The sequence below is a fragment of the Indicator indicator genome, chromosome 7, assembly GCF_027791375.1.
Source record: "Indicator indicator isolate 239-I01 chromosome 7, UM_Iind_1.1, whole genome shotgun sequence".
Classification (NCBI taxonomy): Eukaryota; Metazoa; Chordata; class Aves; order Piciformes; family Indicatoridae; genus Indicator; species Indicator indicator.
The window spans coordinates 32,044,180-32,056,468 of record NC_072016.1 but is presented as its reverse complement, the minus strand read 5'-3'; the positions used below and the strand labels follow the sequence as shown (position 1 = coordinate 32,056,468).

Here is a 12,289-nt window from a genome sequence, read left to right as displayed (position 1 = left end):
ACAGAAAGCAGGGACCGCGGCTGCGCCTCACCGGCAGGCACCACCTCTCGCGAGACTTTCTCAGAGCTCCCAGTGGGCGCTGGGGCGGGAAAAGGGCGCGCTGGCCAATAGGAGAGCGCGTGCGCGGGTGCTTGAGGACAGGGGGTAGAGAGGGCTTATGGCGGAGCGCTGGGGTCGCGTCCAGCCTGGTTGGGGTCCGGCTGCTCTGGCCTTTGTGGATGGATGGGTGGGTGGGTACCGTGAGAGTACACCATCGGCAGCTGACCCTGCTACCCCGGTCTGTGCTGAGGTGCTGCGGCATTCGGGGCTTGTGTGGCAGGAGCTGCCGTGCCTCTGGGAGCTGGTCACGGCACGTGCTGCCCTCCCTGGGCAGCCTGGTTCAGTGTTTGAGAACACTTTTTAAGTGAAGAAGCTTCTAATATCCAACTTAAAGCTGTGTTGGCACAACTTTGGGCCATTTTCTGTCATTCTAACACCTTACTGGGGGAACACTTTATACTGGGGAAAGAGACCGGCACCTACCTTGCTCCAACCTGCTTTGAGAGAGTTGTAGAGAGCAAGATCTCCCCTCAGCCTCCTTTCCTGGTGGCTAAAGAAGCCCACTCCTCACAAGACCTGTTTTTCTGACCCTTCACTATCTTTGTTGCCCTTCTGTGGACCTGCCTCAGCACCTCAGTGTCTTTTTTTTTTTTTTTTTTTTTTTTTTTGTAGTGATGACACCAAAACTGAACACTACTAAAGATGTGGCCTCAGCAGTGCTGAATATAGGGAGGCAGGGCAACTGGGCTTACTGGTGGGGTTTGCAGTTTTGCTGAATGACTGTAACTGTCACCGCTGAAGTCTTGGTGATGAGGTACCTTAGAGTATGGGGAGATCAAGAATTCATAGAATCATAGAACTGTTTTGGTTGGAAAAGACCTCTAAGATCATAAAGTCCAACCCCGAATCCAACACTACTATGGCCATTAAACCATGTCCCAAAGTGCCATGTCCACGCATTTTTCAACACCTCCAGGGACAGTGTGCACCACCTCCCTGAGCAGCCTATTCCAATGCATGACCACATTGTAGCGTGCTAGATTCAGCTATACACTGAAATTAATAAAGACATAGCTGTGATGACCTAAGCAAACAAATGGTGCTGAAAGGATTTTTAATATTTTCTTCTTACATTATATTCTTTATTCTCCATGCTACAAGAGACAGTACAGTTTGTGACTGATCAGGAAGTACAAATGCTGACAGCCTGTCGTCATCCTCCTTGACAATATATATAGCAACTTGGCCAGTGCCTGCCTTTCTTTAATGAGGTATTTTTTTACTGTTGAATTCACAGAGTTTAGGTGGTCCTAGTTGTCTTTGAAATTCTCTGAAAATTGATTGAAAATGTCTTGAAGGTTTAAAAATTATTAGATTTCAGAGACAGAGTGCAGTGGCATTAGCCTTATTTCCTTTGTGAACCAAGCTACGATAGTCTAGTTTTGCACGTTTTTACTAACACAGAACATATGTTTGTTATCAATAACAACAATATTATAAATATAATAATCCATTTTGATGCAAAGATACACCTATAGAATCTTTAAGAAATATAATTTAATATTTTAAAGCAGTTTTAGTCAAACTTTCATTAACTTGGACCTATGCTTACTGGTGTTGCAAACTGGCACAAATCTTCTTTAATTATTAATTCATTATGTTCCTTTAAAATCATTTTATGGTGTTAGTAAGGGAACTTCTAAGTCTGATCCTTAAACTTTTGCAGCTTTACCCATATCTCACTAGAAGATTGCAGGAAATACAAAACTATTGCAACCCTTAACTGTACTCACTCTAATGGAGTGACACTAAAAACCAAAGTGTTGTTTGAGTTTGCAATAATATGCCCCAATTTACTGAATCTGAAAATTAGTAGAATGGAATGAAAACAAATTCCAGTTTCCTCTGCCTGTCATATTCTTTATCCTTCTCTAGTTATTTCTATCCCTGGCTTACTCAGTCTTAAAAATAGCATGAGCTATCTCCCCAGCTTTCTGCTTTGCTGCTGGCACATCCAGGCAGTTCATTACAGCCAAGGCTGCGATGACAACAGAGTCATAAAAGTGTTTCAGACTATATTGCTCTTTTAGGTGGTTTAACCTCAACTGGCAGCTGAGCACCACGCAGGCTCATGCTCATTCCTTCCCTCTCCCAGTGGAAACCAAAAGAAAACTCATGGGTTGACATAAGAATCGTTTAGAAACTAAACTAAAATATATTCATAAAATAAAAATATATTCATAAAATATGTTAATCATAATTGTAATGACGAGGGATATAAGAAAAATAAATAGAAGAAAAGAGAAGTAATGAACAGTGTAATTGCTCACCACTCATTGACCAGTGTTCCACTGATCAACCACCCACCAACAAACCCACCCCAGTTTATACACTGGGAATGAGATTCTGTGGTGTGGAATATCCCTTTGGCTAGTTCAGGTTAGCTCTCCTAGCCATGTTCCCCTCAGCTTTTTGTGCTCCTGAACACTAGCAAAACATAAAGTTGGAAAATCCTTGATTCCTTAGCAACAACTAACAACATCAGTATATTTTCTGCACCCACCTCACACTGAATCCAAACCATGGCACTATTCTAGCTACTAAGAAGCAAAGCAAATTAGCTGTAGCCCAGCTTGTTTACAGTTACTGCTGTTTGTTTTTTTCCTTAACCAAAACTGTGTCATCTGGAATATCTTCTTTTTCATAAACAAAGTTTAAACCTGCTTCTATAAATCACCCTCGAAGCAATTTACCTACTTTTGTACTTAAAACAACTTGCAGAATGGTATTATTAATAGCAACAAGTTCCAAATAATTGCTCTTACCAAAAGTTCAACAGATACTTAGAGAGATAAAGCAGAGGAAAGACTTGAAAAACTCCACAATGGCAGCGAGGTTCCCAAATATCATGACCTATGTCTGATATAAGATGGAAAACTAGGTATTCCCACAAGAACTTTGTAGTTGCACCTTGTGTCTGAGACTGAATTATGTGCATTTAACTTATATAAATGCTGGGGTTTTTTTTCTTGTTCCATTTGCCAGCCAGGGTATCTAATTCCTACATGAGTTAGCCTTGAATGTCAGAATACTGGAAAACAGCCACTTGCCATATGAGCGTCATGTTGTTTACAGGCAGTCAAGGCTTTGGAGGAAAAGTCTTGCTTTGTGCTTGGTTTAGTGAGGAGTTCTGCCTTGTCTACATCTCAGCCACAGGCTCATTTCATGATAAGCAAGGGCTTTGTGACTCCATATTTGTTTATGTGAAATGAGCTTTACATTTTAGTTGGTTCTTTACTTCCCCATCCATGAAGTTTCATCCTTGCTGGCAGAGCATGCTACCTACAGTTAAATACTGTGGATGCTTGCAAGTCAGTGCTCGACTTCAAAACCAAAATAATCCATTTCTCTCCCATTTTAGGACAACATTAAATTATTCTATCAACTTTTATTTTCCCTTTCTGCAACTGATAGGGAAGAACAGCATTGCTTTTGCTCATCTGGGTCTCACTGAAACATCAAAATCACTTAGTGATGCAATCAGGGAGGGTCTAAATTCACAGCAGAGGGGTTCTACCCTCCACCCCACTCTGTGAGTGGGCCAGTTGGTCACCATGGTTACCACAGTGTCCAGGGAACCAGGCAGTGTGACCAGGGCAGTAGTGGTGTGGAACCATGCCCAAGGGCAGGTGTTCACACCACAGAGAGCAGCATGCTGGAGCCTGGGTGAGCCGTTGTGTCCCCCCTGGGGCTTTTTTAACCTTAACTTCTCACCATGCAGAGGGTGACTTTGTCCTTCAGCCAGAAACAAGGTTTCCTGTTCTTGATATTTGTGAGCAAAGGTGTTGGGATGTTTTTGCTGTTTTCCAACATTGCTGAAGGTCTTTTATTTTACATTTAGCCCTCAATGATTTTCTTTACCTTCTGGAAAGTGCTAGCTGATATTTACCTCAGTTCTCACCCTCAGGAGAAGTGCTGTGATCCCCATCAGAAGCCCTATACTGGGACCTCTGGGCATCGCAGGGCCCTATGACACATGCCTAACACAGGCTAGTCTTTAGTCCCTGAACTCATGGTCCTAATGTTTGGCTGAGTTGTTCCCCAGAAGTTTTGTGCTTTCAAACTTACGATCATACAACAGCAGGAGCAGTGTGGGAGGTGGAGGAAAAGACATTATAGCATAAGGGAGCATGGAAGTGCTGGTAGACAACAAGGTCACCATGAGCCAGCAATGGGCTCTTGTGACCAAGAAAGCAAACGGTCACCTGGGGTGCATTAAGAAGAGTGTGGCCAAAAGTCAAGGGAGGTTCTCCTCCTTCTCTACTCTACCCTAGTGAGGCCGTATTTGGAGTATTGTCTCCAGTTCTGGGCTCCCCAGTTCAAAAGAGACGGGGAACTAACTACTGGACAGAATCCATCAGAGGCTATGAATATGCTGAGGGGATTGGAGTATCTCTCTGAGAGACCTGGGACTGTTCAGCCTGAGAAGAGAAGACTGAGAGGGGATCTTCTCAATGCTCAGCAAGAGCTAAAAGGTGGAGGTCAAGAGAACCAGTCCAGACTCTTTTCAGTGGTGCCTGGTGACAAGACAAGGAGCATCAGGCACAAACTGGAACACAGGAAGTTCTGTCTGAACATAAGGAAAAACTTCTTTGCTGTGAGGGTGATGGAGACCTGGAGCAGGCTTCCCAGAGAGGTTGTGGAGTCTCCTTCTCTGCAGACATTCTAAACCTGTCTCTGGATATTACGATCCCGGGCAACCTGCTGTGGGTAACACTACTTTAGCAGTGGGGTTGGACTAGATGATCTGCAGAGGTCCCATCCAACCCCCACTATTGCTGTAATACTGATAAGTGTTTTATTAGATGGATTATCTCTATATAAACAAAATTTTAATGTTCCTGGAGAAATAATATTATTTTCTGGCTACTGATCTATGTTGTAAAGTCTTTATCATAGTGGTTGTGTTGTGTGGGGGAGGCTCCTGGTTTTTCCAGAGGCCACTAGGTGCTGCTGCAATCCAAATAATAAGAAATAAATGGGAAAATACCATGTTAGCCACATTTCTGATTGCAATGATTTGAGGTTTTATTCTTAATTTGTTTCAGGGTTTCTTTGGGTTTGGTGCTTTGGGATTTTTTTTATTAGGCTTTTCTTGGGGGGGTTGTTTGTGTTGTGTTTTGTTTTGTTTGTTTGTTTTAATGAGTCACAATTTTCATTACTTTCTAGTTTGCTCATGCAGGAGCATTCCAGGGTCAACTTGAGTCAACAACAAACTCTACACTGAAACAGGTTTACAACTTAGGAGCATCTCAGTATATTGAGGAGAGATTGCTGCCAGCATACAGAGCTCGGGAGCAGGTGAGTGACTGTGGCAGAACAGTCAGTATACAGACCTCCTTTCTGCAAGATGCCACTTGCTAAGTTATGAGTTAAGAACAGCACTTATGGCAGTTAGGAAAGCAGTCACAGCAGCCTGGCAGACTTTGTGCCTCAGGGGATAAAATGATTGCAGGCTGTACAAGGAAGGAACATATTTCCCTGTTACTCAGTTATCATTTTAGATGCTCAGAGTCCTGCTGTAGTTATTGCTGATCTCCAGCATCAGTTACTTCATCAGCTCTTTGAGACACGTTCATGTGCCAGAATATATTATCATCAATCTGAATCCAAAACTTGCGTGGAAAGCCCTACAAGAACATTTAATTGAAATGTTGTGATCTCTTTTGAATTAAATGTACAGAAATTCTGTACTTTTATATTTTTTAAATCATTAACAATTTAGAAACTTCCCATGTGAAACATTAAAATATTTCTCTTCCAACCCAAACCGTTCTATGATTCTATGATATTTAAGGCTTGCTTTAAACATGGGATTTGGGACAACTTTGGAAGCAAACAAAATGCAACGTTTTAAAATAACAAGTATTTAAAATGCTACAATTTCCTAAGCACTTTTTTGTCCTTATTTTATCACCACTGAGCATTGCTTTATCCACCCACTTGGTGCACAGAACATTTTCTATTTTCATTTTCTCTACACAGAGCGATACTGTTGAGTTCACAGAGTTTGATATAAAGAAGAGCAGAAATGGGCAGGGAAGGGATATTTGAGAGGGAAGCTTGGGACTAGGGAAAAAGAAAAGATTTTACTGTAACATGGTATACCTTTACAAAGGCCTGTAGTGGCAGGATGAGGCATATTGGCTTCAAACTGGAAGAAGCTGGATTTAGATTAGACATTAGAAAGAAATTCTTCCCCATGAGGGTGATGAGGGAGTGGAATAGGCTACCAGAGAAGTTGTTGAGGTTCCCAAGTCTTGGAGTATTCAAAGCCAGGTTGGTTGGGAACCTTGAGCAACCTGGTCTAGTGAGAGGTGTCCCTTCCCATGGCAGGGGGTTGGAATTAGATGATCTTTAAGGACCTTTCCAACCCAAGTTATTCTGTGATTCTGGTGATATTCCATATACTTTTCTGCAAAGCACCTGGCCTCAGCCACCATCTGAAAGGGAGAAACAAGTTAGACTGACCTTTTATCAATGCTAATAGGACTCTTCAGCTGCTGCTTTGTGTCCTGTACTTAGCAGCCCTTCACTGTTAGAATTCCTATCTATTGTAAATCAAGAACTGAAATGGGATCAGCAGGGAAAGTGTGAAGGCGCATTAAAATGTAGTGTCACAGGAATAATCTGAGGAAGTTTGTTTATATGACCTTTTTTAAAGTGCTGACAGAGTGTTGGGAGCTTGCAGCATGTCAAGCTGGATGTCTCCAATCTCTTTGTGTTGGTGAACTCACTGGCTCTGAGGTTAATTAATTTTCACAGAAATCCAGTGCTGTTTAAGCTGATACTATCTCTGATTTCTTACTTCATGATAGTCCTATAATTATTCTGTAATAGATTTTTCTTTTAACCATTAATTTATACAGGAAATCCTTCCAAGAGATGATATTCAATATTTACCATCTTGGTTTTCAATTTTCCTGTAGCATGTGGGCACTAGTAATAAACTCTGTTCTGAAAATGTTAATATTGACGTGGAATTGCAGTAGGATGTTTCAGTGAGTCCTACATTTACTGACTCTGGAGGTGCTTATTTTTAAACACATGTGAGAATGTATCCATTTAATTTCCTTATCCATAAAATGACAGCCTGGTTGAATCTGTATGAGAAAACAAGTGAACATGTGGCACAAACCTAAAAAAGGTAGAGAATCTGTTTAGTTTACCCAGTACCCTAAAATATGATCATGCAGCTGACTCCGTGCAGGCAGATTTTGTGTTCAGTGTTTTTTTTTCTGATTCAAGCCTCTGATTACATTTATCTTTAGAACAGGTTCAGATTCACATACTCCTGAAACATGTTTTAAATTGTGTTGCATTAAAATTTGCTTTCTTCTGTGGAAGTGAATATCATAGCTGGAAGATGAAAAGTGTATTCCACAAGGTTAAAAGTAAAAATTACTAGAGTATTTACAGATAAGAAACCATAAAGTTCCCAACATGAAACAGAAAAAAAAACATACTCAGGGAAGAACAGAGCCAATCTAGTAGTCCAGAAGAGTTTTCAGAGTTTCAGTTTTTCCATATTTTAATAACATTGCAATCATACATGACAAAGAAACCTTAAAAAAATTAAATATGTTAAAATCCTTCTAAAATGTTTTTTTCTTCAGTTGTCTTTTTTTCTTCTAAATCTCCAATTTCATTTTAGAGGTTGGATGAACATTATGGTAAAGAATGAGATTATAAATTAGTTATGCAATTAATGCCTCCTCCACTTCCCCTGCAACAAGCAGTGTACATGACATTCAGCACATAAATAATAGATTAATTCAGTTTTGAGGTCCCTTTTGTCGTTCATTTTAATTAGGTTTAGGCTTACTTGTGAATCAAACAAGCCAGTGCTGACATCTATCTGGTGTTTTGCTGCTTTGAAAATTCACACTTTTCTGTTAATCATGTAGGTATTCAGCTGGCCAAGGGAATGCAGATCTCCTGATGATTTTGCTTAAAAAAAATAATAAAGTAAAATGCAGAGGGTTCACATTATCCCTATAAAATAATGTTCATTTGAACATTTAACTTATGAATGTGAATTACTTGTGGTGAATATAACATAGTGTTGGGTGAAAAGCTGGACTTGAGCCAGCAATGTGCACTCACAGCCCAAGCGTGTCCTGGGCTTCATCCCCAGCAGCATAGGCAGCAGGTGGAGGGAGGGGATTCTGCCCCTCTGCTCTACTCTGCTGAGACTCCACATGCAGTGCTGGGGCCAACTCAGGAGTCCTCAGCACAGGAGAGACATGGACCTGTTGGAGCAGGGCCAGAGGAAGCTACAACAACGATGGAAGGGCTGGAAGCCCTCTGTTGTGAGGACAATCTGAGAGAGTTGGGGTTGTTCATCCTGAAGAAGAGAAGGCTCCAGGGAGATGTTCTAGTGGCCTTTCAGGACTTAAAGGGGCCTATAAGATATCTGGGGACAGACTTTTTAGCAGGGCCTGTTATGACAGGACAAGGGGTGATGGTTTTAAACTAAAAGAGGGAGAGAATCACAGAATCATAGAATGTTAGAGGTTGGAAGGGAGCTCGAAAGATCATCTAGTTCAACCCTTCTGACAAAGCAGGATCACCTAGGGCAGGAACACATCCAGGTGGAGTTTTAAAGTCTGCAGAGAAGGAGACTCCACAACCTCTCTTGGGCAGCCTGTTCCAGGGCTCTGTCACCTTCACCCACAAAGAAGTGTCTCCTTGTGTTGAGGTGGAACTTTCTGTGTTCTACCTTGTATCCATTGTTCCTTGTCCTATTACTGGGCACTACTGAAAAGAGACTGGCACCTTCACCTTGACACCCACCCCTCAGATACTTACAGGCATTAATAAGATCCCCTCTCAGCCTTCTCAAGACTAAAGAGCCCCTGGTCTCTCCGTCTTTCTTAATAGGAGAGATGTTCCAGTCCCACCATCATTCCTGCAGCTCCCCATTGGACTTTCTCCAGTAGATCCCTGTCTCTCTTGAGTTTGTGAACACAAAACTGGACACAGTATTCCATATGTGGTCTCACCAGGGCAGAGTAGAGGAGGAGGAGGACCTCCCTAGACCTGCCAAACACACTTTTCCTAATGCACTCCAGGATGCCATTGGCCCTCTGGCCACAAGGGCACATTGCTGTCCCATGGATAATTTATGGCCCACTAGGACTCTAAGGTCTTTCTCCATGGAGCCACTCTCCAGCAGGATGATCACTAGTCCATACTGGTGCCTGGTGTTATTCCTCCCCAGATTCTGGACTCTGCACTTGTCCTTACTGAACTTCATGATTTTTTTGCCTTTGCCCAGCTCTCCAGCCTGTCCAGATCTTGTTGGAAGGCAGCAAAGCTTGATGGGATGTCAGCCATCCCTCCCAGTTTACACTCAATCCCCTCATCCAGGTCATCAATGAAGATACTGAACAAAAATGGAACCACTACTGATCCCTGGGGAACACCAGGCTTCAAACCTTTCCGAACTCTGCTGTTGAGCCGGTTACCAATCATGGTCCAATCATCTAATGCAATGTTTTATACTGAGTGTAGTGAGACCCTGGCCCAGGTTACTCTGAGATTTGGGATATGCTCCATCCCTGGAAGCATTTTAGGTCAGGTTGGTTGGAGCTCTGAATAACCTGCTTTAGTTGTAATTGTCCCTGCTGACTTCAGGGGAGTTGGACTAGATGACCTTTAAGGGTCTCTTCCAACCCAAACCATTCTATGATTTCCCTGTTAGAACACAAGCAGCTGTAATTTCAGCATCTGTCCAAATACAACAACAAACAAATTATGTGAAAATTCATATTTTTTAAACTATAGTTTCTTTTTTTTTAGAGAGCAGTGAAGAACAATTTCCCCTTTTCTTCTCATGACAACAGACACTGTCTGCACAACTTTGGAGAGTATTTTGATTTTGTAAGTACCCAGCACTGGCAAAAATTAAGCAAGTCCATGTCTCTCGGTCTGCCAGAGATTAAATGCAGCATCTTTTCACTCCCCTGCAAAAAAAATTCAAGATGCTGAAGATTGTGAAGAAAGAAAAATGTAAACAGGAAAGAAAAACACTCTTTCAATCAATTTAGGGATGGCAGTCTGCTGTATGCCTGGGTTTTTTTCATGTGTGCAACCGTTTGGTTTTCTGCTTTTCTTAGGTGGTTGACATCTTTCTAAGAAGCAAAATAAATTGTGCAATTCACAAGATAACGAGTAGACGAAGAAGGAGCAAATTGAGATAGTGAAAATTCATCTGACTTTGGGCTCTTTTAGCCCTGATTTTTTGCTATTCATTATTCCCCAAGTGTCCTCCATTTCTGTGCACTTTGTGCAGCATCTCACAGTTTCAGAGATACTGATCAACCATAATTCCAAATAAATTTTCTGCAAGCTATGGAGTGTGAAAATCAAGCCTCATCTCTGTGTTTGGACACACAAGGGATAGCTTTGAAGATTCAGATTTCATGGTCTGTCTCAGTTTATTGCAGGCTGAACATAAAATTATTAACCTATTTCTTTGGGTTACTCTGAAGCTTAATTTAGCAGAGTATAGTTAAATAGCTTTGAGTATAGAGTATACTATAGAAACACAAAGTGTAAATGGTTTATTAGTACTAAGAGGTGGAAAGTCAACAGATTTCCCATTATATCTGCACCCAGAAATGTTCATACGGGCAAGTCTGTCAATATTATTTTTAACTTGCTAAAGATCAACCCTGAGTTCTTGAAATCAGTCTGGTAACAGCTTGGTTAACTTCCCTGTGGGGTAGTGACTGTTGCAAGATTCATCTGTGAAGCTGTGATTCCAAGTCATATGTTTACAGGGATTTTTCCTTCCACTTTTTGATCTAGGGCATGGGCCGGAGGAAGGCAGAACCAGAAAGACAGCAACAGAACTCACAGAACTTCCAGCTATGGGCTCATGAAGCAGTTCCTAGCGACAAGGATGACTTAACCATTTATCAGACATCATTTGTGAAAAATCAAAAAGCTGAGGGCCCATTTTATCGGCGGTATCCAAAACACCACTCAGAAAAATGGTGCAGTGGCAAACATGCTCCTGAGAGTGAAAAAAAGGTGCAGCCAAACAAGTCACCTTGATTATAAAAATACCTTTGTAATGCCACCTCCTCAGGGCATTTTCTCCAGAGCTGAACTGCTTGTTGCTCAAATGGATAATGAAATAAACATTTGTGTGAAGTGAATGTGGTAGCACAGTTGAGAGTTCGTTGAAATGAGCTATCATGTTACTCTAAAGACACATTACTATAAAAAAAATTAATGAAGAGGAGCATTATAAGGGAAAACATGATTGTACATCTCTTTAGAAATACCTCAGCTAGCAGAACAGAGGTACTGATTGTACTTGTGTTATTTGATACTGGTTGACCCTTGTCCTGATACAAAAGCTCCTTCAGCTTCAGAATCTGTGGCATGGCTGTACTTCAAGCAGCTGACAGCGTCTGTGTTGACAGAAGCATATGACAGAACTGGATGCTTCAGGATTATCCACAACAGGGAGCCAAAACTGAGCTCAGGTAAGAGAAATCTGATGACAGGTTTCATGGCTAGGAAGGAAGTCACTGCCCACTCATTAGTGAAAATAGATGAAAAAGAAGCTGCACATCAGATTGCTGTGCAAAATTAGTAGTGTTTGGTTATAACACAGCAGTTGTGCCAGGAAAGAAATAAGGGAAGTTGTAAGCAATGTTTGCCTGCCTGTGTGTGCACTTACACAATGTGACTGTACCTGTGTGCATCATTTGTGTCAGTGAAGGGAAAAGAACTCAAGCTGAGAGGGGAAGGCTGCATGAAAGTTTGAATTTGAGGTGGACTGGATCTGAAAATAAGTCATGATTTTACAGTTACATGTCCCTAAGGAAGTGAATTCTGACCCAATCCTCTAAGCACTCTGCTCCCATAATCCTGACTCACTTTAGGATATGGAAGGCGTTAGAGTCAGACCTCCCAATAATGTGTTTCCCTCTTCTGCATCATTTCTATTAATATCAGTAAAATAATAAACTGTCTGGTTTGAAATATACTAGAAATAAGAACGTTGCTATGCAAAATAATGTTGACTTTAAAAATTTAAGCAGATGTTTATGGGATAATTTCCTTTGTTTACAAGATAAACCTAAACCCTTAGAATTCCCTGCCTTGAAACTGAACTATGTTAAGAAAGTATTTGTGCCTCTCAGTGAACAGCTCTGTCTTTTTGTATTAG

At 41.4% G+C, this 12,289-nt stretch overlaps 1 protein-coding gene across 1 annotated transcript; it reads left to right on the top strand.

Moving 5' to 3' along the window:
* Positions 1-157: 157 nt before the first annotated feature.
* On the top strand, positions 158-11,163 carry TEX36 (testis expressed 36). Its single transcript, XM_054382718.1, has 4 exons — positions 158-349; positions 5,269-5,400; positions 9,904-9,984; positions 10,915-11,163. The coding sequence occupies exons 1-4, from the start codon at positions 158-160 to the stop codon at positions 11,161-11,163; spliced, it is 654 nt and encodes a 217-aa protein (XP_054238693.1).
* The last annotated feature ends 1,126 nt before the right edge of the window (positions 11,164-12,289 follow it).

What these genes read in the sequence shown, in the direction of transcription:
- TEX36 (XM_054382718.1), top strand. Translation starts at nt 158, where the DNA reads ATGGCGGAGCGCTGGGGTCGCGTCCAGCCTGGTTGGGGTCCGGCTGCT. An exon ending in CATACAGAGCTCGGGAGCAG is followed by an intron (nt 5,401 to 9,903) that starts GTGAGTGACTGT and finishes CTTTTTTTTTAG; the next exon opens with AGAGCAGTGAAGAACAATTT. An exon ending in TTGGAGAGTATTTTGATTTT is followed by an intron (nt 9,985 to 10,914) that starts GTAAGTACCCAG and finishes TTTTTGATCTAG; the next exon opens with GGCATGGGCCGGAGGAAGGC.